Here is a 23,075-nt window from a genome sequence, read left to right on the forward strand (position 1 = left end):
CTGCATGAACCTTTATGTCACAGCTTCGTGTCTCGAGGCGTATCACACTCTCACGAAGTTCACCTGCAGCGCACTGATTACTTGACTCCAGATTTATCACAACTCACCACGTAAAACCATCTCTTTACCTACTGCGCCGGCCGCATCACAGTTCGTAATGCAAACCCCGCCATGTCTTCATCAACCGCGATGAGAATGAGCGGTCTGCCTGCCGTGAAGCGGCAGCATCTCCTGGCCGAATTGTATACCTATCCGTTCTCTCTCTGCCTTTGCGCCGTCTTCATTATTTGAACGGCCTCGCGAGCACAGGGTGGCGGTTTGGCTAACATCTCCGATCTCCCAGCGCCGGTCTCAAGCAAGCATGCCCCCAGGGTATCTACGTCAGCCTCACGCCGGGCGACCCGAGCCTCTGGTCGGGCGTCATCTTTGTGCGGAAAGGTCCGTTGAGCAATAGCTTTTTCTTCCTTTCTGATTTCTCTCATCCGGACCCTCCCTTGACGACGGCGTTCTAAGCAACCCCCTTATTGAGCGGAGTGAGAGCAGGCCCGTACGCCCCCGCCATCCTGCGCTTCCAGATCTCCTTCCCCGACACCTACCCGTCGCTGCCGCCGCTCGTGACCTTCTCGACCGACATGTTCCACCCGCTGATCACGCCGCTCACGACCTACATGTACTCGACGGACGTGCAGGACGGCGGCACGGCGAGCGCCTTCGACGAGGAGCGCCTGCCGCCCGGCGGGTTTAGTCTGCGGCACGGCTTTCCCGGCTGGTTTGGTCGGGGCAGCAGGGCGAGGGAGGCAAGGGCCCTGGCGCAGTCGCAGGCCCAGCGGAGGAGCGCGAGTGGTGGTGGTGGTGGTGGTGGTGGTGATGGCGGCGGCGGCGGAGGAACGGCCGCGGTCATGACCCCGCCCAGGGCCGTGGCTACGGCTACGGGTACGACTCCCGGCTCGGCCGCGTCGGGGACGTCGGGCGTTTCGTCCGCGTCTTTTTCTTCTTTTTCAACGGCGGGGTATGCGCAGACAGGGAGGAAGGAGATCTCCACTTACGAGGTGCTGCGGTACATCCGGAGCACATTTGACAACGAGGATGTGTTGGATTCGGTGCCGCTTGAGGCGGCGGGGAACCCTGGGGCGTGGCATGCTTGGCGGACGCACCGGAGGCAGACGGCGGGGAAGGCTTTGCCGGCCCAGAGCGAGAACAAGGCCACGGAGGACAGTGCCCGGGCGGTGGCAGACCCTGGCACCGGTGCCGTGCCAGCTGCGACGAAGCGTCCTGATGAATGGAACTGGGAGGGAGTCTGGGAGGAGCGGGTGAAGAGGGGGATCGCCGCGAGCCTGTCCGAGGGTGTGCTGTACGGGAATGCCGGGACTGCAGATGAAGTGGTGCGTCGTGTCTCTCTGGCATGCTCCTGGACCCATGCTGACGTTCAATGTGCGCAGATTCACTTCCTAAGCATGGAAGATGCCGAAGTGGAGGGGACGAAGTCCAACCTGCTCCGGACGCTTGGCGCGACTGCCTAGCAATCTGGAAGCTCCTTCCATGTCTCTTTTTGACGCGCAGAGCAGGAAGCATGGCATGGGCGTACCTTCCATCTCGGGCACGCAAATGGATGCTCTGCCCGGCGCAGTGAGACGTCCAATGGCATCTGTCAGCTTTGCTCCCCGCGTTCTGACACTCAAGTGCCATCCACCTTTTCGCCATTCCAACCCTGCGTGTCGCATTTGTGTTAGCGATGCTTAGATACTGTTTCGAACACCGATACCCCTTGAAGCTCATCTAAACCCTACATTGTTCCGATTGCTCTGTTGCAACGACACTGCAGAGAGTTCCATTTTGGATGCTTAATCGACACAGCAAACAACTAGGTAGTTAACTGCCAGTCGAGCCCCCCCCATATCCGGTGGCTAGGAACAGGCTTCTCGAGGCAACGGCGGTATACATGGACGCACGATTCTTCTCAGTCAGAACTCGCAGTCGCCCCGGAAGCGTGCCATCGGGCGATGTACCTAGACCGTTGCAAATCACAAAGCGATCAACCCGAGGAACACGCGACCGGATCGCCCGGGTTTCCCGCTGCAGCACCCCTGAGCGCAGCGCGTTGGACGTGACCATGGACAGTCCGCCGGAAACACCGGGCGGCAGTCGATCCCTGACTGTCCCCAAGAGGAGAGGAGACCGGGGGGGCTGGGCTGTGTACCACCCAGTTGGCGGCACCGGCAACAGGTCCAGGGACGCAGGACATGGGGAGGGTGGGAGTTCCGCATATGTCGAGCCGTGTCTGAGGTGCAGTCTGGCTTACACATTACACAGTACGCATGGCAGACGGCGCAGTCACGGCTTTGGCTACATCTACCTCTTCAGAAGATCCGCGGTCTACATCATGCACGGTTCCGCGCCAGTTAGCTTGCGATATTGCGCGGCACCCAGCCCCGTCAGATAAATCCAAAGTGCCAGTCTTCAGGCTGAGGCGGAACCCCGGACAGGATGCCAATCTGGAAAACGGGCAGGGCCGGGGAGGGGTGAGCGCAACGCCCCCGGCTCGGCCGGAGGGCGTCCGGAAACCACGCTCACCGCCACGGCATGCAGCAAGCCTGAATCCCGAATCGTCGCCTTGCGATTTACAGAACGATGCAAGAACCCTGCATAGACTGCAGATAACAGGGCCTCCTAGCTCCACTGGTTCTGTTCGCGAGCCGGGCCTTCCCGAGTCTTTGGTTCTGTCCCCCAGGATTATTGTTACTCCAGAATATCCTGCTGTTGACGAGGCTGTGACAACCCTCTGGGCAGCCGTGCAGGTATCCGCCCAACTGTGCCCCGCCAACCCTCCGGGCCAGCGACAACATGATGCCCTTTCTGGAAGTGGAAGGACTTGCAGCCAGGTGACGTCTTCATCAAGTGAGCAAGTTACTGGCGTCGTCGGAACATACGAGACAGTATCTGACATCGCAAAGATGTATTGCAACATGGCTTTCTGCACGATGTCTCGGTCGAGATATTGCCCAGCAACAAGAGCACGGTTGTGGAGGTGCTGGATGATGGAGCATGCGACAAGTGAGTATGTTCCATGGCGAGAATGCCCGAAGGATTGCTGCTGAACAAGAAGCTCAAAACCCGGCCTCATCCTCCATCTCGGGTCGCAGCTTCTCCTGATGGCGCATATACGCTTTCTCCCTGGATTTCGTTGCCCGCCGCGAACCCATACGCGCCAAAACTCTGATGACTTGATCGAGGACCTAGAGCGCCACCTCGGCGGCGCGACGACCGAGTACCTTCAAGTCCGCGTGACTTACCGCCACTCCGGGTTTCCGCAGAGCTATGTTCAGACGTCAGCGGACCTGGGGACGGCACCGCTTCATCGTATGACTGTACAAACCATCCTTCAAACTACCGCCATTGCCACCATCCAACGACATGATTCCACATCTCCGTGGGCGCCTCAGCCGCGGATGCCTAGCCCAAACGCACTGTTTGAAATTGTCGCCTCGCACTAGGGGACCGAGCGTGCACACCGGGTGATGCAGCGTATTATACGGTCCAGGACGCCCGGGCACGGCAGTGGCATCGAGGCGCAGCCCCTGACGGGGACAGGAGTTCTCAGGCCCCGTTCAGGTGTGACTGTCTCCGAAAGAGGAGACCAGGAAGAAGGGGTTGGGAAGGGGACCGTCGGGCAGGAGCTGCAGCCGAATCGAGGAGGGACCGAAGAGCCGGTTCGTCCAACACCACCCCCACCGACTCGACAGGCGCCCCCAGTTCCCAGACGCCAAACCAGCCTGCGGAAGGTCTCGCTCTCATCATTGGCTAACCAGCATTCCCGAGACTACGACGCGACACCGGACCATGAATCTGACGCGGGTAGTCTTGTCGAACCGGCCGGGAGAAGCTGGGACCATTTTCGGCAGGCTCCAGGCGCAGATCCCAGGGCCCGGGTGACGCCCACGACAGGCGTCAGGCAATGGAGCTCGCAGCTCCCCAAACCCCAGAGAGTTGCGTCGGGCGTCCAGGCCTCGTCGCCCTCAAGCCGAGCCTCATCACCCTCGCCTGTTATCACGCCGATAACGCGCGCCAGCGCACGAAGAGACGCAAGGGCGCAAACGGAGAGACGGCGGGTGCCCAAGGGGAACTGGGCGGCGGTGGGATACGACGCCGCAATGGTGGCTCTCACCCCCGTTGTAGCAGGCGTGCAGACAGGAAACAACGGCCATCTCCGAAGGTCTAAGAGCACGGGCAAGGTCGCAAGAAGGGCGGAGAAGGGCAGCGGCAGAAGCAGCAGCGACGCGCCGGAGAAGAAGGACAAGGAAAAGCCGAAGGATAGGGGGTGGAGCTGGACAAGCTGGTGGCAGTGACCGGGGGGTGTCGGGCGAGACTGGAACTGCCCTGGACCGTCGAGAAGATTACATATCATCATCATCCAAAAGACCAAGTGGCGTTACGATGGCGCTTCCATATGAGAGCACAGACAGTTCAAGTCATCCATGCTCATCCATGCTTCATTTATTTATTCAGTCCTGCCCTCCTGGTTCCCTTCACCTCCTCCTTCTGTCACCCCCTCTGTCATTCCCTCTGTCGCCCCCTCTGTCGCCCCCTCTGTCGACACCTCTGTCGTTCCCCCCTGCCCCCTCCTCCGCCTTCACCTCAGAGGCGTCACTCTGCGCACCCGTCATGCCGACCGGATTCCCATCGTCATCAAACTCGGCCCACCGAAAGAAGGCGCAGGCCTCGCGGCCGGGCACGTTGCCGGCGTAGCACATCCAGAAGTAGCGCCCCCAGTTCTGCCGGCGGCGGGTGACCACGCGCAGCACGGCGGGCACGCCGCAGGGGCAGCGCGGCGTGGCGCGCGGGTGGAAGCCCGCGCGGTAGTGCCGGTACGTGACGTTGATGCGCCGCGCGCCGGCCACCGGGTGCGGGTCCACCGCCGCCGCCGGGTGCACCGCGTGCTTCCAGCCCTCTTGCATCTCGGCGTGCATGACCAGCAGCGAGTTGTGCGGCAGGTGGATTGCGATTTGGCCGTCGCCTTGGCCTTCGCCGGCTTGGTCGGCGGGGGGTGGTTGGTGGTGTTCGTCGTCGTCGTCGTTGACGGCGGCGGCGGCGGTGGTGGTATTGTTGGGGTCTGGGGTTGCGGGAGGGAAGGGAATGCGACGCACGCGGAACTCGCGGGTGACGCCGAGCGACAGCGAGCCGATCACCGCGCGCGGGCCGAGGTAGGTTAGTTGGTCGCTATGCTGTGGATCGATCGCGGAGGGGAAAATGGTCAGTTTGTGGTTGATGGTGCATGATGAGATATGATGGATGGCAGGAAGGGGATGACGCGGCATACCCAGCCGACGCTCTCGTGCGGGCCGTTATAGCAGTTTACAAAGGCGGCGTTTGGGATCCATGGGTCGGGGGACTGGTATTTGAGCTTCTTCCCCCCGTAGCGGGTGCGGATGCGCTCTTGGATCTCCCTGTTGACGGCCTCCTGCACGCGGGCCCTGACTCTCTCGAGCTGCGGCGTCAGGGTCCGGACGTCCTGCATCATATCGTCTCAGCGTGTTGCCCACCGGGAGAGAAAGAACTGAGTCAGGAACATGCGCACCGTCATCCGCACGCCGTTGTACACATATTCGTGCTTCTGCTCCTGCAGCTCCTTGTAGCTGCCCACGTAGAAGGCCGAGGTGTGAGGGCTCGAGACCACGTTGTCAAACAGCTTGAAGGTGGCCTTCTCAAAAGTCTTGGACTCCTCCAGCAGTTCCCGTAGGAGCAGGTCTGCATCCTCTGCCGGCAAGAAATTGTGGATGATGGTGCAGGGGGTGTGTTCGCTGATGTCCAGGGGGTCGTAGAGGTGCAGCGTCGCCCCTTTCCGGGCGAGCACCTTGGCCCGCTTAGACGAGGGAGAAGAAAGCGAGCCGGATGAGCTGACAGCAAAGGACCGCAGCGAGGACTGGGCAGCTACGGCAGGGCCCAAGCCCGGTTTCCTGGGTAGGCGTGGAGCCTTGAGGGCCCGCGATGTGGCCTCGACGTCGCCATCGTGGGCGAGCAAGACGTCCAGCAGCGCCTCCTGGTCGACGTGCGGGTGGAGCGACGACAGGATGGCCAGCTTGATGTCCGTGGATTCTTCGTGTGCATCATCGGCGGGGCTTGTCCCAGAAGTGGTTTGGGCCGCACAGGCCTTCCGCTTCTTCCTCGTTACGAAGGCATCCATAGCGTTAACGTGTTCGGCGCTTCTCTCTGGCAAGGCCGTAAAGATCTGGCCGGGCGCAATGGACCGCGTCGTACGTCCATGTCATGACTGTTAAAAACCGCGTTCGGTTGGGGGGTCCGCCGGCGACACGGCTGTTTGACGCGTGTCGTTTCATTGCGTGTCGTTTCATTGCAAGTCTGAAGGGCGTAGAAAAAGGTGGGGGGCTGCGACGCGTCGTCACGTGGATTAATTACGCTAGTGGTTTCCTTCTATGGAATAGTTGCGGCTTACAGGTTACAACTTGCTGACATCCGGCAGTTTTGTGAAAGCATGTGCTTGTCACTCGGCTCCCCGACCAGCCATGGTCCTTCGGGGACGATTCGCGCGAGGGAGGGCGTTAGGAAATGTCAAGAAACATCGATGAGATTGTCAATGTTTGCTTCGGCGTCGGGGAACATCAATTGAGTGCCGCACACAATAGAACTGTACATACAGGCTCCATTGTTCAAAGCAGTCGGTACTCGGAAGCGTTGATCACGGAAAGAAAGTACATTGGATGCCGAACCTCGGCCCCGCCACCCCTCCTCCTCTTCGCCGGCAGTGTATCCATAACAGTGCTACGCCCAAAGCCGACCTGCACCATCCCGTCTGCCACCATCGATCGTGAAACCCGTACTCCGTAGCCCTCCAGACAAAATCGCGCGCGCATTGCGCAACAGCAGTCGACGGCGACTTGCCGCCATGGCGTCCATGCTAGAATTCCGCACGCCGGGCTTCAATCCCTATGCGGTCAAGTACTCGCCCTACTACGACTCGCGCCTTGCCGTGGCCGCATCCGCCCATTACGGCATCGTCGGCAATGGTCGCCTGTTCGTGCTCGGCCTGGGCCCCGGTGGCATCCAGCTCGAGAGGGCCTTTGAGACCAACGATGCGCAGTACGACCTCGTGTGGTCCGAGATCAACGAGAACCAACTCCTGGTTGCCTGCGGTGATGGCTCGCTCAAGCTGTTCGACCTCGCCGCCGGCGATTTCCCCATCATGAGCTTTAGCGAGCACAAGCGCGAGGCCTTTTCGGTCTGCTGGAACCCCATTACCAAAGACAGCTTCATCTCGAGCTCGTGGGACGGCACCGTCAAGATCGTGAGACCCTCCCGTTTGCTGTTCCCTTCCCAAGTAGGCCGCGGGCACGAACCAAGTGAAACTTGCTGACTCTCTGCCGTCGTGTCGCCGCGCTCACTCAGTGGTCGCCCTCGCGCCCCACATCCCTCAAGACCCTTCCCGTCGGCACCTGCACTTACTCGGCCTGCTTCTCCCCGACCAACCCCGCCATCATCTCGTGCGTGTCCTCCGACTCGCACATCCGCATCTTCGACCTGCGCACCCCCGTGTCGGCCAAGTACCACCTGGTCAGCATCATCCCGGCGCACGCCCCGCCGCCCGGCCCGACCCTGCCGCTGCTCTCCACCGGCGAGGTCTTCGCGGGCAACGTGCCGGCCGAGATCCTGACGCACGACTGGAACAAGTACCGCGACACGGTGCTCGCGACCGGCGGCGTCGACCGCCTCGTGCGCACCTTCGACGTGCGCAACCCGGCCGGCGGGCCCCTCGCCGTCCTGCCGGGCCACGAGTACGCTGTGCGCCGCCTGGCCTGGAGCCCGCACGCGAGCGACGTGCTCGCCACCGCGAGCTACGACATGACGGTGCGCGTGTGGTCCGACGGCTCGCAGCTGCAACCGCGACGACCGCCGGAGCATCCCAACAGCAACAGCAACAACACCAACATCATCCCCGTCGGCACGCAGCTCGGCCTCATGAACCGCCACGCCGAGTTCGCCACCGGCGTCGACTGGTGCCTGTTCGGCGCCGGCGGCTGGCTGGCCTCGGCCGGCTGGGACCAGCGCGTGCTGGTGTGGGACGCCCACTCCCTGCTGCGCGGCTGATCTTTTGCTGAGCCGAGTCGAGCTGAGCCGAGCCGCTGCTTCGTGAAGGAGCCAGTCAGGCGGTGTGGGCAAATTGGGCAAATGCTGCGCTTGTCTCAACGAGGCGTATGTTCAGATCGGCTTTCCTCATTTCTTCCCTCTCTTGTGTGTTCCCTTTACAGTTCCTCCCTTCCCCAACGACTGTACAATACAAACTCGCCCATAGCCCTCGCATTTCCCCCACCCCTCTTCCTGCGTCAGGGCAACTCCCCGTTGTGTTCTGTTTTTTCAAGGAGCAGAGAGAGAGCAGATTCGGTCATGCCACACTCTGATTCTGTGTGGTCTGTGTCGGTTGTAGGAGGAGGAAACAGACTAAAAGATGATACCCCCCCGCGGCTGTTTAGACGGAAGAATGAAAAGGGAAGATATGGACAGCGGTTGACGGGTTTACTGTGGTACGGATGGGCTTTGGAAAGGTCAGGTCCGGTCAGGTACGGGGGTTCTCGGGGATGATACGAAAATGGATTTATGGCTGGCCACTGGCCCGAGTAAACGGCGTTTGAAAAAAACGGATGGATGGATGAGACTTGAGGAGCCGCAAAAGACGTTGTCTCCTCAACGAATCCCGGCGGATATTCGTTTTCCTTGCAAGTTCTCCCTGATGCTATGCTATGAATGTAATGGGACGACGTCGGAGTCCATCGACAGACACAGTCCTTCATGGCATTAGATATGCCGCTGAACAACAGAGCCAACCATCAAATGCAATTCATTACATGTCTATCATACATAGGGCTACATGTCTATCATACAGAAGGGGAAACTGCGTCAAAAATAAACACAAATATAGAGATGAGAGATGGGATGATCTGTTGCCGCCCTGCCACGGCCTACCCTCCCTCCCCGGCCCCGCCTAGATCGCCCGGCCCAGTGAAGGAATAACGACCCGACAGCAGACAAAGAACTGATGAAACGACACGAATGTCCCATCTCTAGGTCCAGAATCCGGCCAACACCACTAGACGATAATAATACAGAACCCTTCATTTCCTCGGGCCAATTTAGTTCTTTCCCCCCCCCCCCTTTTCCCATCTATCGGCCTTCCCCCCTTTTCAAAACTTGTTCCGCCTCTTGAAGAAGGCTAGCACAGAATATGCTTTTGATACAGACGCAGCGTCCGAAGCGGGGGGCAGCGTTCAGACAGCGGAAAACAGGCGGAGCGCACTGGCTCGGCATGCCCGTCAAAGCATCTAGAAGCTAGCGCGAGGAACGCGGGAGGGTTTGTGGCCGTCGCGCTCTTCAGCAGCCATGCGCTCCAAGTTCTCAAAGCGATCATTGTAGTCGCGGTCAAAGCCGCCACGGAAGCCACGGCCGCGAGAATGGCGGAACCTGGGCTCGTCGGCAATCCGCAGCCCCCTAACCCTGCCCAAATGGCGTTTCAACTTTGGCGAGACGGCCGGTGGTGCTTCCATCCCCCAAGTGTACTTCGCCATGTTGTTGAGCTCGTCGACCATTTCCTGCTTCTCGACCGAACTCATGTTTCCGAGGAGGAGCGAGGTGTAAGTCTCCTTCAGCACCTCGTGTGGAACCTTCTTAGCCGCCTCCCTAATCTTCTCGAAGGTATCGGGCAAGCGATGAGCCCTGCGAACGTCGACGAGACCAGATTCGAAGTCGGTGCACCGCTGGATCGGGAGGCCCGGGAGAAGATACCTCGCGCTTGGGACTTCGATATCCGACACCAGTAGGTAGGCCTGACCCTCCTTGCCGGCTCGCCCGGTTCGCCCAATGCGGTGGATGTAGGTGTCGCGAGTCGTGGGGACGTGCACTTGGATGACGTGAGTCACGTTGGGGAAGTCCATGCCTCTGGCCGAAACATCGCTTGAGATGAGAATCGCCGAGGTCGCCTTCCTGAAGGCGTCGGCGTTGTGCGTCCGCGTGCTCTGGGAGAGCCTGGAATGCATTTCAAAGATCTTGGGCATCCAGGGCTCGTCCCCTCGAAGGTGGCGGAACAGGTGCGAGTAGTACGTGACGGATGCCGTGGTGGGTAGGAAGACGATGGCTTTGAAAGGGGTCGAAGGATCGGCCTTCTCGGTGTGATGGCGTATTATCTCCAACAGGGTCGGCCCCAAGTTCTCGAAGCCGCGGCAAGGGACGATGAACTGCGGCACTTTCTCGTGGGTCGGCACCTCATCGGCTTTGACCGTCTGGACGAACTCGAAGTTGGTCGGGTTGATGAACTTGCGAGCCAGGGAAACCACATGTTTGGGCAAGGTGGCCGAATAGAGGAGGGTCTGGCGGGGGCATTGCTCAATCGTGGGCAGGATGTGGAAGATCGCATCGAGCTCGTCCTGGAAGCCCACGTCCAACATCCGATCTGCTTCGTCCAACACCAGGGCGGCAAGACGGGGGGCGTCGATGCCGCTCGTCGGGTCGTCGAGGAGATCGCGCAGACGGCCAGGGGTGGCCACCAGCAGGTGGCAGCCCTCACGGCGGGCCCTGAGAAGCATGGATTTCTTCTGGGTGCCGCCAACAGCGGTTTGGACGGTGACGCCGGTGTTTTTGCAAAGCCGTCTTGCTTCCTCTGCGATCTGCTCGGCGAGCTCGCGGGTAGGCGACAGGACGATGGCGCGGATGTCATCGCAGCGTGGCGGGTCGCGGGCCCACCTATGGCCCCGGGGCGGCTGCGCGAGGCGGGGCTGCTGAGCGATGATCTTCTGGATGATGGGAACGAGGAAAGCAAGCGTCTTGCCGGTGCCGGTTTTTGCTTGCGCGACGCTGCAGGGGTGCGTCAGCCTCGCGATCACATGTTCACAAAGCAAAAAGGGGAAACGAGTCGACCCACACGTCTTTCCCGGCGAGAGCGGAATTGATGGTCAAGGATTGAACATCCGTCATGGTCTCATACCGCATGCCCTCGGTGATGGCGCGGACGAGCTGCTCCGTGACGCCAAGCTGCAGGAGTTCTTCGAAGCGGGAGATGAGCTTGGGAGCACCGTCGCTCGCCGGCTGGCTCGCGGCGGCCTCGCTCGAGTAGAATCGCAGCAGGGAGCCGGCGGGCCGAGACAGAGCAACAGCGCTCCGCGAGAAGCGTGCGAGGGCGAGGGCGGCCGACGAAGCCCGGGAAGCCGGCTGCACCGGGCGCACAGCGAGGGCGACGCGGCAGGCGGCTGCGTGCCGCAGAAGACCAGCCTTCATTTTGATGAACGGGTCTGGTCAATTGATTCGTGCCGCGTGGTCCTCAGAGCGGGTGTCGAAAGTTTCGCAACATAGGAGCGGCTCTCGAGGCTGGGAAATGGTGAGGGCGACGGCCGAAAGTGTTGCGATGCAGACAATGCCTGGGGGTTATCGGGTCCAATGCGAGCAACAGAGGCGGAAAGAAAATTTCCAAGCAGTGCTACACTACACTACGGGTTAGCGGGCAAAGATCTTATCTTATCATCGAGCGCGTCGTTGATTGCGAGTAACGGTATCCCTGTTGCTCGACATGACTCCCCATGCTCTGAGCCCCCGTGCTTCCTCGCCTGAGAGCGCAGCGGGCGCTGCTCCCAACTGCCTCAACCGGCACTCCAATGGTGTGCATTTATCATTCCAACCAGCAGGGCGGGATGGATAACTCAGGTAATCCATACGAAGCGGCCCAGACCCAAGTACTCTGCGCTCTCTGAGATACGACGATACTTGCGCTTGCGATCTCTCTCTCTCTCTCTGTCCCCCCCACAAAAAAAAAAAAAAAAAAAAAAAAAAAAAAAAAAAAAAAAAAAAAAAAAAAAAAAAAAAAAAAAAAAAGGCCAACCGTGTGGAAAAAGAAAGATGTCTTGCGAAACAACCTCCACGGCCGACAAATGACCCATCGACCATGGCAACCCCCCCAAGAGCCAACGCAGCCACACAGCCAAAGAGCCAAACACTACTGACCCCCTCCCCCCTCTGTGTCTCCCAACCCGCCCCCTTCCCGGGCGACAACCCACGCCACAAACTCGCAAACGGCCCTGCGGAGGCCCTCGGCGACGTACTCCAGCACCGCCACCAGGTTCCTGACGGGAAACGTGCCGGACAGCCAGCGTAGCGCCACGCACGTTGCCCGGAGCAGCCGCTCGGCCGCCAGCAGCAGGTGCGGGATGTACTGGTGCTGCTGCTCCGCCTGGACCAGCTGGGCGCCGAAGACGGCGAGCCTGGGCGCGAGCCAGCTGCCGACCGTGTACAGCCAGCGCAGGAAGCAGAGCGCGAGCCAGTGCACCACGTTCACGTCGTCGCCGCCGCCGCCGTCGCCGTAGCCGTAGCCGCCGCCGGTCATTGCGGGACCTTGTTGCTTCCCGCCGCGAGACCCTTCTCGTGCTCCTCCTCCTCCTCCTCCTCCTCCTCCTCCTCCTCCTGCTGCTGCTGCTGCCGCCGCCGCTGCCGCGTCTGCCAGCGCCGGGGGCATGGCGCGGCACAGGATCGCCGCGTCGTCCGGGTCGAGATCGCGAGGCAGCCCGCTAAGCACGCGCCGCGCACCGTCGATGTAGGTCGACCGCTCGAACTCGCCGTGCTGCTCAGCGGGAGCTACCGCCGTCGCGGGAGCAGCCGCCACCGCGGGCGGCGCCATCGTCGTGGGGAGGGCCATCGTCGTGAAAGGAGCGATCGCCCGGCGAAGGCGGTTTCGGAGTGAGGGGAACGCATAGTCCAGCAGGACATAAGCCACCTTCCACTCGGGTTCTGCCGCGCGCTTGTTGACCGTGTCGTCCTTGGATGCCATTTTCTTCCTGCGCGGAGTTGCTTGGGAACCTCTTAGTGCGGTGCCTCGTTGGAAGTATGGATCGTGCAGGACGAGCGTCTCTAGACCGAGACTGGGCGGGCCGGAGGGCAAGATATAGAGAGCTCCGGTTGAGCATGTGCGCTCGGTTATGAGCTGGGTTTCCCAGTTGCGCAAGCATATACACCGCCCGAGCATTTGAAAGCTACTAGTGTGGTCTTCTACATAAACGACACGTGCGTTGGGATGCAAGCTGTGTTTGTGTCACGAACAAGAAATCTTGACATCCTGATTCCAGGATTTTGGAAGAATGATGCTAGCTTCAGGTAATACATCTAGCCAGCAGACCCCAGTCCACCTAGTTTCAGTAACGTAAGGAGGGAGCTCTCCGTTCTGTGAGGCGAGCACCGTTCAAGTCAGTCCCGAGGTCAGACGCTTGCTCCCTGGATACAAAAGCCCACTGGCCCGAGTATGCAATTTGCATCTATCCTGGTCACCAAGGCTTACTCACAAGCCCCGTGCTATTCCACGGAGTGCTATGTATACTTCCACCTTCAAGCGTCATAGCTTTCATAAGCAAACTGCGATCCCGCATCCATGTATCCTGCTGCTCGTCAACCCCTCTTCCCCCCTCCCCCCGCTTGCTCTCCCCCCCTCCTCTCAGTCATATATATACGTACTCCAAGCACTCTCCTGATTGAATCTTGAACTGATCAGCTGCCTCCAGCAGCCTTCGCCTTCTCGGCGGCAATCTTGGCCTCCATCTTCCGCCTGGCCTCAAGGATCATCTGATCCCTCCGCTTCTGCAGGAGCGCCTGCCTCTCCTCGCGGTTCGAGCTCCACCCCTTGCCGGCACCCTTCCCGCTTGCCTCGCCATTGCCCTCGGACTCGTCCGCTGGCGCGTTGAGCTTGTCTTTCAGGTTGTATCGTGTAATAAGATCCGGATAGGCAGGCCCGGCGGCGGGCTTGGACGCTTGCGGGGTGTTGTTCCCGTTATTGTTGGCGCTGCCCGGGGGCGGGGGTGGCTGGAAGGTGACGGGTGGCTGTTGATGGTGACAATAGTTAGCTAACTTGGCCCGTTCATCACTCCCATCATGACTCTAGCAAATACGAAACCAGGGAGCCAAAAAAGAAAGAAAAAAAGAAAAGAAAAGAAAAGAAAAGCAAAAAAGGGGAAGAAAAATAATCACCCACCGTCTCCAACCTCCCGGCCAAAATCCGCTCCGTGGTAGCGGCAATGTTCCCCCCCGTGCGCTGCAGATCCCACAGCGCCGTCCGCCTGTCCACCTGCGGAAACATCTGCTGTATCCTCTCGGCGGCCTCCTCGCGCGAGCGCATCAGCGCCGCCGGGTCCGCCCCGGCTCTTCCGGCTCTCGCCGATCTCGACGACGACGAGGACGACGATGACGACGAGGAAGATGACGAGAAGAACAGGTACCGCACCACCAGGCCCGACAGCACCAGGATCGCCACCAGCGACGGCAGGCTGAGCTGCGTCTGCGGTTGGTCGTCGTTGGCCATGGTTTTATATCTTTCTTTTTTCTTTTTCTTCCTCTTCCTCTGCTTCGCGCGCGCGTCACCGATCGGTCTGTCTGTCTGTTGATCGGTCGGTTACAGAGACGGTGCGTTGGTGTGGGGTCGGTTTTCGGTGTCTCTACCGGGTGCGGGCTGGGTTGGGTCGCGGAGGTCTTGCAACCGGAATCAGCCGGTGGCTCGGCGAACGAGGAGGTCCCGGCTCGACCGGGATTGCGGGATGCGGATGTGGATGCGGAGTGCGCGAGTGTGCGCGGGACTCAACACGGGGAGATGACCCGGGGAGGCGGTCGTGCGACAGCGTCTGTTGAGGGAGCGCTGATGATGAGTCGAGTTGAAGTGAGACACGGAGGCGCAGCGGCGAGTTGGCAACACCCGACAGTTGCGATTGGTAAGCTGCTGAGTACGGTTGGCAGCAGGTCAGCAATCAGGTAGAGCCGGCCCAGTGCGTAGAGCCGGTGCGATGGTGGTTTGGACCCCGAGCCACGGTCGAACGGGACGCTCGTGGCGTTGTGCTCTGATAAGGTCTAATCTGTTGTATTCCGGACACGACGGGTTACGGGTTACGCATGCAGAAGATCACGGAATCCATGATCGGCGCCGAGAGTTACTTGGTAGACAGGTATTTTCTTGGCGCTCCTAGCAGGGCACGTGCCTGAGTGGGTCCGCCCTCCAATGCGCCCCGCTCAACATTGCTGCCATCATCAAAGCCTCGGCTCTGCAACTTAGGGGTGAACAACTTAGGGGGGAAATGCCAAAGTTCTCAATTTCCATTGTTGCGCTAATCCCCTCCACCACGGCCTCTCCCCGTCAGAGACTCCTGGCCTGCCTATTTCCGTTGCACACACATAAACCTGGTTCCGCTGTAGTTAACCTCCGCATCCTTGGTGCAGACGCTGCTTACGCCTACAATTGATTCACACAGCCCATCCTTAACCCCAAAATCCCCCGTTCCCTTCCGCCAGAAACACCAGAGGGCTCGGCTCATGCCCCCAGACCCTGCAGCTGCGTTGTGGGAGTCGTATCGAGATCCACATATTGCAACACCAGTTCCCGCTGCCAAGAGAGATTCGTTAGTGAGGAGAGGGGCTCATCATCATCATCGGGGGTCATCGTTCCATCCCATACCCGCTCCTTGCGCCAGTTGGCCGCATCCCAGACGATGTAGTACCCCCGCTCGTGGCCGGGCCCCAAGGTCTGCGGTGCCATGATGTCGTCCTTTGTGAGCCAGAACTGGTATTTCTTGTGCCACCTCCAGTTCCGGTTGTTGAGCTCGATGGCCGCCATCTGCTGCTTGATGTCCCGCGGGCAGCTGTAGAAGATCCACATCAGGGTCTCCTCGTTGAAGCTCGAGATTTTGGCCTCGATCGGCTGCACGTTCTTAACTTGGTAGCAGTCGGGTAGGCGAAAGTTTGGTACTGGTGGCCTTGGGGGCGCGTCGTCAAACACCGAATAAATCTTGGTTGAGATGGCGCTAGGCAAGATCAGCAGGAAGCCCAAGAATCTGTGGGAACGAGAAGATAAGAAAACAAAGAGAGGGCCTACTCCGATGAACGCATATCCACGTTCAGAAGAGACGGGTCAAGGCCGCACGTCAGCGCGTTGTAGTCCGGGAAATTGTTCATCAAGGTCCGGAGACCCTTGATCCCCCATTTGTCAATGGGCGCCATGCCCTCCAGCGGATCTTGGACCTGGCTAGCCGCGGCCTTTTCTTCCTCCTTGACTTTAGCCGTTGGAGGGTCGTTGCCGATCGCTCCTAGCGGATTTCTCCCGCCTACCGCGTCCGCCGCGTCCTCACGATAGCCGGCCGGCTTCTGACGCTGCTCGTCCTCGCCAGCCGGCGTCCGAGAATCTTGAGGCCGTGCTATCGCAGCCGGCGAGCGGACGTCGGCAGCGCGCGACGTCGCTGAGAGCGCGCTCAGCAACCCGTTCCCTGCCCGGTTCGCATGCATGGCGGACCCAGGGGCCGAAGCCTGGCCACCAAACCCCAGGTTTGACACCAGGTTCCCGCTGCGATCGTGGGCGCCAATCTCCCCATTCGCCGCCCGGTTGAGCGGCGGAAAATCGTCGGCCAGGCCTGACTGCGTCTGAGATGCTTGGGGAACACTCCCTTGGTTTCCAAACCTGAAAGATCCATGGGCGGACGAGAGCCGCGATGCAAAGAGGTCATCCTGCTGAGTTTGCTGCGAGAGCGGCGTCCCTGCTCCACGATGCACCCCTCCGCCAATGCTTCGCGGCCCTTGTGCCGACCACATGGATGACTGGGCTGCCGAGCTAAGCTGAGAGGTGTTGGACAGAGATGGAAACTCCCTGGACACAGATGTCGGTTAGCGCTTCTCTTCTTTCCAGTTCATTGAGTAGACGAGCGAAAGAAGTAGCATCTCCTTCTGTACCCCTTCAAAATGGATGCGTAGGGCAGTCCTCCTGTCAGCCTTTGCGATTTTTCCGCACCGTTTGTCTCCTTCACTTTGACGGAGAGTCTCGGTTTGGATAGTTGAGGCACCGCCATGGCTACCGTGCCCTTTCCGACAGAAGGCTAGCGAGATGGAAAGCAAGACAGTCCGAGAGGCGAGAAGGACAGATGTGAGAAGCGCGAGGAGAAATGCAGGGTAAGCGTACGAAAGTGGTGTTGCGCGAGATCAACAGTGCCGGGGACGGGCGATCTGCGAAAGAAGTGTAGAAACAAACGGTAAAATAGGAAGAAAGCCGCTGCGCAGGAGTGGAATTTAATGTTTTTCCGAGTGGTCGGCCGAGCAGCAAGCAGCGGGAGTGCAGCGGAGCGCAAGACGCGAGACGAGATCGAATGGGCAGAAGAAGCGACAGTCACTCGACCTTTCGCCAACCCCAGCGGACGAGAACAACACCCAAGTGAAATCCCGACTTACGATAAATCCAACGGCGTCGCCGGCTGGGAGCCCGCCAAGCTCTGCGCGAAGCTGACATTCCCCCCTATTTGCCTGGCCGCGCCTGGTGGCACGCTCGCGCTGCCTCCCATGGGCATGCCGCCGAACCACCCTGCCCCGTTGCCTACCGGTCCTGCCAACCCCAGCGCGTCAGCCTATGGCCAGCCAGCAGCCACCCAAGTCGTCGCAGATCCCATCGGCGCTACGGGGCACCGCGCGTCCGCCTCACCTATCTTCCCGTTCGGTAACCTATTCGACACGGCGCGGCCGGCTGGCTGTTGCTGCTGCTGCTGCTGCTGCTGCCCTCCAAACCCGCCGGGCATGCCGCGGAGCGCCTGTGGTACAGCCCCTGATGTTCCAAGAATGCATCAGCACGCCTCATCCATTCAAAAGCATAGGTTTCTTGGTTGGAGTGGACGTGAATTTGACGTCTGGTGCAAGGGCCTGCAGGGAATGGGCGGATCCAACGAGTGCCGCACCCTCTGCGCCGACCAGCACGAGTACAAGAATGCGGTTCAATTTGGGAAGTGCACATGGCCTTCATCTCTCCGGGTTTTTCCAGCGTTCATGGCATAGAGGAAGAGCACTTGGGCATCCATTGACGAAAGCTCGGCGCAGGTCCATGGCTAGGGAGCCTCCGCAGAGCTCCGGGCTGGGGTTCGAGCGGAACTAGCTCGATAGAAGGGCGAACGGCGCTGAGGCAATTGCAAGCGGAGGAGGCATGGGGCGAATATATCGGGCTTGCGACAGGGGCGCAAACAGCGAGGGCACTGGGTGGGATCGAGGATCGAATCGAGATGGGGAGGGATGGCAGGGGCAACGCCACACCACCACCGTACCTGGCCGATTCATCATTTGAGAACCAAGATCACGCAGTATGGGACTGCTCGTTCGTTCGCTAGGAGGCTTGATCGAGAGGTATCGCCTGAGTGGCCTTTGTTTGCGTTCGAAATGGAGCAAGCGGTTGGGGGAGGGGCTGAGGGCAGTTCCGGAGTTGGAGTTGTCCTGGGACTGCGGCTGCAAACCCTTGAGCAAGGCTGACATGCCACCAACTTGCAGGGCTCCCCACAGACAGCGACAGCCGGGCCGCACGAGGGTCCGTGCCCTTAGCGCTGATCACGCTTAAACGCTGGTAAACTAGTGTAAAATTCTGGCGTCCATACACTACCTTAGTGTACATACCTACTTCCTTGATACAGAGCCGTTAATTTCGAACTTACGTGTGTACGGAATATCCGTGCCGATACATCGTGCTGTAACGTGCATTTGGGTTAACTCGGGTAGGTAGCGTACTGTCAACTACATCCCGCTCACACCATTACCTGGCGCGGCGAGATAGAGAGGGAGTTGACAGGTAAACTATGATGCATCCCATACACACGCATCAGATGATGCGCCTCCAACATGCGCCCGGAATGCCTCCTAGAGCGCCTTTCCTTATGTTGGCGGGGCCTCTCCGACGGCATCCGCCAGGCTTTTCCCAAAGTCAAAGCGGTCCAAGTGACGCCCGATCAGAACGAGCTTGCCCACCCGGGAAACGTCCGGATCGGGCTGCTCGGATGGGTTGTCAAACACGTCAAAAATCTCTCGGACGCCCTGGATGAACTTCTCCCTCCCATCATGGGCGAAAAAGCGGCCTTTTACTCGGTGGATGTCATACGCCGGGCCGTCTGAGGGTGTGTGGCCTGGGAGGACGTTTTCCCACAGGACGGATCGCAGCCAGGCATCTAGCGCTGATTGTTGCGTCTCCGTCATTATGGGGAGCGGGATGGAGATGGTCGATATCGTCTGGCTGGATCAGCTTCAGTCCGTTCGTTACGTTGCAGGACTGGCACTTGAGCCTCTTACCTTGTCGATGTGGCTGTGGCCGAGTCCTGGCCGGTCGAGTTCCTTTACGCTGTCGTAAGCGTGCAGATCCAAAAGAAAGCCCTCCAGATGCGGCACGACACTCTGGGACGTGACGAAGATCTTGGCCAGCCCGTTGATGGACTCTATCCTGTCTCTGACGGCCTGAAGCTCCAGCTCGCTAACGAGGTCGGATTTGTTGATGACGACAACGTCAGCATGGGAAATCTGGACATGGGCGGTCGTCATGACCGGTCCATGGGCATCGTCGGTCTCTTCATGGCCCTCGACTTTCCCGGCCGGGTCGTCGAGGCTGCGCAGGATGTTCTTGGCGTCGACGAGGGTCACGATGCCGTCCAGGTAGATGGTGCTGCCGAGCCCGTCGTCCATCCAGAACATGGGCGCAATATTTCCCGGGTCTGCTAGGCCTGTTGTCTCCAGCAGAATGTAGTCAAACTTTCCTTTCTTCTCCATCAGCGACTCGATAGCGGCGACGCCCGTGTCCCTGGCAGACCCGCGTGTCAACGTGAACAGCAATCGAAACCCCGTGGTCAGCAAATCCGGTTCGCAGATGGAGGGGCTTACTTGACCGAGCAGCAAATGCACCCATTGCCGACCTCCATCCACTCTTCGACCGACTCGCCATCCTTGTTGATTGTCAGGGACTTTTCAATGTCCAATGCTGGCCACATCACATCAGTATGTTGGCGGCGGGACAATGGGGCGACCCCTAGGCTTCCTCTAGGCTTCCAACCTACAGTCGCCAAATTCTGAACAAACCCCACTGAGAGTCAGCGACGTATTCGTGCTTGAATGAACGCAAAGAGCAGTCATTCGACTCACCATTCATGATGACAGCGATCTTTTTGCCGTGCTCAGCAGTGAGAATGTAGTTCAGGAGGGTGGTCTTGCCGGCACCGAGGTATCCTAGGGAACACACCCGCTCTATCAGGTCTGATCTGCTGCAATGATTCTGATCGGGCCGGACAGCACGCACCAGTCACTATTGTGATGGGAACTTTGACTGGCGTCTCCTCCGATGCAAGCTCGCCGCCAGCGCCCACCAGGTCCGGCGGTCCTTCATCATCCCAGTCCATCTCCGGCTGGATCGGAGAGCAGTTGAATTTTCTTTCTGTATTTCCTTTCTTTTCAGAGCCCGGTCCTCGTTAGGGTGCGAGAAACTTGATCAATTGTTCAAGGCCTGTCTCACTTTCGTCCCGTAAGAGGAGGTTTACATGCAGGTAAAGAGGCCAAGTGCACTGCAGAACGACGTAAAATACCGTTATTCCCTAAATGCATGTCTCCAGGTTACGTAATGACTTGAAGACCAGCCCTGGGAAGCAGCAGGGGTTCTAACCTTAACCAGCGTAACTAACGTGAGCGCCTGCTAGCTGCGAGCCTCAGCTCGAGCACGACAAGAGCTCGGGCAACTCAAAAGCGACTGGAAATCTCCTTCGACAATCTGCCGCTCCTTTGCAGCCCCCGCGACAAGCCTCCTTAACTCCCGCTCAACCATCGCCGGCACGCAGGAGTTGAGAGTATCCCCTGACTACAGCGCATCATCACAACGTGATTGTGGGCTTGTCGCTTTCTCTCTCTGACCCTGATCCCCGGTCCTGACCCCAACCCCAAGCTCCCAATCCCCAGTCACCACCCCCGTCCCCCCGGCCCCAAATCGCCGCCATGTCGTCGCTGCCGCCGAGCTCGCCCCGGCTGCCCAGTCCTCCTCCTCCGGCCGAGATCCAAATCGGACCCAAGTCGCCCCTGATGGGCCCCAACGCCGCTCGCCAGGCTGCCCAGATCGAGCAGACGACCATCGACACGAACGCCAAGCGGCGCATCCATCCGGGCACAAAGTCGGCTGACATGGCCGCTGGGCCTCCTCTTGTCCCGTTGCACGAGGTCAGGAATTCTGCTTCCCCCATGAAGCCGAGGCGAGCAGAAGGGGGAGAAAACGACTGACCGGGGGCCTCACACAACAGCTCGACTCGGCCTTCCAGCTCCAGGAACACCTCGCAGCCCTGCACTACTATCACACAGCGAGCCACACTACGCCAGTGACGCGCGAGACCGCGAAGTTGCTCGCAACGCCGCCCCCGGGCATCGACCGGACCCTGTGGCTCTACGAGCTCTGCCGCTTCTTGATCGCCCAGTGCAACACCCTCATTGTCGGCTTCCTCTTCGACACGCCCCCGTGCAGCGCCTCGACCTGTCCCGAAATGCGTGCCGGCGAGTGGCAGTTTCTGTGCGCCGTGCATGATACACCCAAAAGCTGCTGCGCCATCGATTACTGCTGCCACACGCTCGACTGGGCTGCCAATGTCGTGACCAATCCCAAGATCTTCCCCAGCCGCTTCGTCGTCGACACGCCGGACAAGAACACGGCCCTCAAGAACCTGGTCAACGTCTTCCACCGTCTGCACCGAATCTTCGCTCACGCCTGGTTCCAGCATCGGGGCGTGTTCTGGTCTGTCGAGACTCAGGGCGGCCTCTACGTCTTTTTCAAGACTGTGTGCGATGTGTACGACCTTCTACCGGCAGAGAACTACAAGCTGCCTCCCGAGGCTGAAGGCCTGGACAGCAGCTCAGATGCAGGAGACGCAAGAGACAGGACCGCCGACCGGAGGCAGCCTCACCAACAACATCCGACTGGCCCTATTTCCATCGCGAAGCCGCCTCGACAGCGTGACAACGATGAAGGGGATTATCCCTCCGTGAGCAGGACCAACACGAGGAGGCACATTAAGAGCAGCCCCTCGACAGGCAGCGCAGTCACGACGGTCCCCGAGGCGGACGAGGATGAGAGTACCGACCTTTCCAACAGGTTCGGCGAGATGCGCATCTCCGCCCCCGCAGGCCCCATCAACGGAGAGATGGAGCTGAGCAGTATCCCCGTTATAGTCGATCACCGTTCCGTAACAGCGGCTGAACAGCCGCTGCGACCGTCTAGCGTGGTTCCGCCGTCGCGGGCGGCGACAACCGAGTCTCATCTTCGGGCTCCGGCCCAACCCGCTAAGCAAGGGACGGAAGTGGCTGCCCATGAATCCGAATTTGCCTCTGAGCCAGAAGTCCGCCCCCAACCCGAGCCAGAGCCCGGGCACACTGCTGCTTCAGGATCCGACTCCCAGCCGGAAACAGCGGAACGGCCCTCTACCGATCCCGCCGCGGCGCAGCAGGAGGCGTCCGAAGATCAATCCACCGCTGAGGCTGCTGGGCCTACGCCGGAAACGAACAGGACCAAGAGCGAGCACCAAGAACCTTCGGAAGACGTAAGCGGGGAGAACCAGCCGGCGATACCAGCCACCACAGCAGCGAGCGCAGCTGAAGGCGAGGACGTCCTGCCGCCTGCGCAGGCGGAGGGCACACCATCAGAGGGTGCCAGCGAGGGCCCAGCAGCAGCTGGAGAGTTCGATTCGGAACCGCAGGCAACTGCTGGCCAGGACAGCAAGGGCCAAGGCAGAGGGACTGTGGAGGGAGGGAAGGAAGATGGCGGCGAGGCGGCAGAAACGAAAGCCGAGCAGGCAGAGCAAGAAGAGAAAGGCCATGGGCAACCGCAGGAGGAGAAGGAGGCGGAATGAGAGGAAGATTAGAGGTTTCGTTGGTTGATTGATCGATCGATCTTTACCGTCCAATTCATCTCGTTGATACCCTCCCACGATGTGCGCGTACCACATACTGTTCGTCGAGGTGTATTACTGCCCAAATTGGTCTGCAGGCTCTTTTATCTTTGAGCTGTGCCCGCTCTTCTTTGCCGATCTGTGAGAGCTGCCGCGGGGTGGGGTCAAGCAGGATTCAGAGAAGGGTATGTAAGAGAGAGGTGCTCCTCTCCTACATGCTTGGAGAGAGGCCAAGGTCTATATACAAGTGGGAGCAGGCCGAACAGGGGACCCTATAAGCGCAGCGTGCGTAGCAAGGGGAGTTAAGTGTGCCAACTGCGCGAGAATCTATCACGTCACTCATCTCTCTTCTCCTCCTCTCTGTTGTAC

The 23,075-nt window shown here is 59.8% G+C and overlaps 9 protein-coding genes across 9 annotated transcripts; 4 read left to right on the top strand and 5 right to left on the bottom strand.

Moving 5' to 3' along the window:
- Positions 1–189: 189 nt before the first annotated feature.
- Positions 190–1,520, top strand: THITE_36644 (uncharacterized protein; the record flags this gene model as incomplete). Its single annotated transcript, XM_003653153.1, has 5 exons — positions 190–242; positions 344–438; positions 541–814; positions 914–1,382; positions 1,440–1,520. 5 exons carry the CDS (start codon positions 190–192, stop codon positions 1,518–1,520), a joined length of 972 nt encoding a protein of 323 aa, XP_003653201.1.
- Positions 1,521–2,110: 590 nt separating this feature from the next.
- Positions 2,111–4,343, top strand: THITE_2088345 (uncharacterized protein; the record flags this gene model as incomplete). The annotated part of the gene is made up of 4 exons (XM_003653154.1): positions 2,111–2,249; positions 2,952–3,051; positions 3,101–3,325; positions 3,629–4,343. The coding sequence occupies 4 exons, from the start codon at positions 2,111–2,113 to the stop codon at positions 4,341–4,343; spliced, it is 1,179 nt and encodes a 392-aa protein (XP_003653202.1).
- Positions 4,344–4,477: 134 nt separating this feature from the next.
- THITE_2115355 (uncharacterized protein) lies at positions 4,478–6,326 on the bottom strand. Its single transcript, XM_003653155.1, has 3 exons — positions 5,573–6,326; positions 5,315–5,506; positions 4,478–5,219 (listed from the first exon to the last, which is right to left on the bottom strand). The coding sequence occupies exons 1-3, from the start codon at positions 6,176–6,178 to the stop codon at positions 4,524–4,526; spliced, it is 1,494 nt and encodes a 497-aa protein (XP_003653203.1). The 5' UTR covers positions 6,179–6,326; the 3' UTR covers positions 4,478–4,523.
- A 549-nt stretch (positions 6,327–6,875) lies between these two features.
- THITE_2115356 (uncharacterized protein) lies at positions 6,876–8,921 on the top strand. The gene is made up of 3 exons (XM_003653156.1): positions 6,876–7,297; positions 7,399–8,202; positions 8,481–8,921. Exons 1-2 carry the CDS (start codon positions 6,899–6,901, stop codon positions 8,095–8,097), a joined length of 1,098 nt encoding a protein of 365 aa, XP_003653204.1. The 5' UTR covers positions 6,876–6,898; the 3' UTR covers positions 8,098–8,202; positions 8,481–8,921.
- Positions 8,922–9,268: 347 nt separating this feature from the next.
- Positions 9,269–11,375, bottom strand: THITE_2115357 (uncharacterized protein). Its single transcript, XM_003653157.1, has 2 exons — positions 10,919–11,375; positions 9,269–10,851 (listed from the first exon to the last, which is right to left on the bottom strand). Exons 1-2 carry the CDS (start codon positions 11,269–11,271, stop codon positions 9,327–9,329), a joined length of 1,878 nt encoding a protein of 625 aa, XP_003653205.1. The 5' UTR covers positions 11,272–11,375; the 3' UTR covers positions 9,269–9,326.
- A 1,888-nt stretch (positions 11,376–13,263) lies between these two features.
- On the bottom strand, positions 13,264–14,471 carry THITE_2115361 (uncharacterized protein). The gene is made up of 2 exons (XM_003653158.1): positions 14,003–14,471; positions 13,264–13,851 (listed from the first exon to the last, which is right to left on the bottom strand). The coding sequence occupies exons 1-2, from the start codon at positions 14,327–14,329 to the stop codon at positions 13,522–13,524; spliced, it is 657 nt and encodes a 218-aa protein (XP_003653206.1). The 5' UTR covers positions 14,330–14,471; the 3' UTR covers positions 13,264–13,521.
- Positions 14,472–15,197: 726 nt separating this feature from the next.
- On the bottom strand, positions 15,198–17,874 carry THITE_2115364 (uncharacterized protein). Its single transcript, XM_003653159.1, has 6 exons — positions 17,724–17,874; positions 17,474–17,593; positions 17,227–17,377; positions 15,887–16,651; positions 15,470–15,815; positions 15,198–15,397 (listed from the first exon to the last, which is right to left on the bottom strand). Exons 2-6 carry the CDS (start codon positions 17,565–17,567, stop codon positions 15,326–15,328), a joined length of 1,428 nt encoding a protein of 475 aa, XP_003653207.1. The 5' UTR covers positions 17,568–17,593; positions 17,724–17,874; the 3' UTR covers positions 15,198–15,325.
- Positions 17,875–18,371: 497 nt separating this feature from the next.
- On the bottom strand, positions 18,372–20,346 carry THITE_2115374 (uncharacterized protein). The gene is made up of 6 exons (XM_003653160.1): positions 20,087–20,346; positions 19,933–20,016; positions 19,848–19,859; positions 19,675–19,771; positions 19,093–19,594; positions 18,372–19,032 (listed from the first exon to the last, which is right to left on the bottom strand). The coding sequence occupies exons 1-6, from the start codon at positions 20,184–20,186 to the stop codon at positions 18,682–18,684; spliced, it is 1,146 nt and encodes a 381-aa protein (XP_003653208.1). The 5' UTR covers positions 20,187–20,346; the 3' UTR covers positions 18,372–18,681.
- Positions 20,347–20,681: 335 nt separating this feature from the next.
- On the top strand, positions 20,682–22,238 carry THITE_2115376 (uncharacterized protein). The gene is made up of 3 exons (XM_003653161.1): positions 20,682–20,991; positions 21,072–21,913; positions 21,991–22,238. The coding sequence occupies exons 1-3, from the start codon at positions 20,773–20,775 to the stop codon at positions 22,016–22,018; spliced, it is 1,089 nt and encodes a 362-aa protein (XP_003653209.1). The 5' UTR covers positions 20,682–20,772; the 3' UTR covers positions 22,019–22,238.
- Positions 22,239–23,075: the final 837 nt, after the last annotated feature.

The sequence above is a fragment of the Thermothielavioides terrestris genome, chromosome 2 (assembly GCF_000226115.1).
Source record: "Thermothielavioides terrestris NRRL 8126 chromosome 2, complete sequence".
NCBI lineage: Eukaryota > Fungi > Ascomycota > Sordariomycetes > Sordariales > Chaetomiaceae > Thermothielavioides > Thermothielavioides terrestris.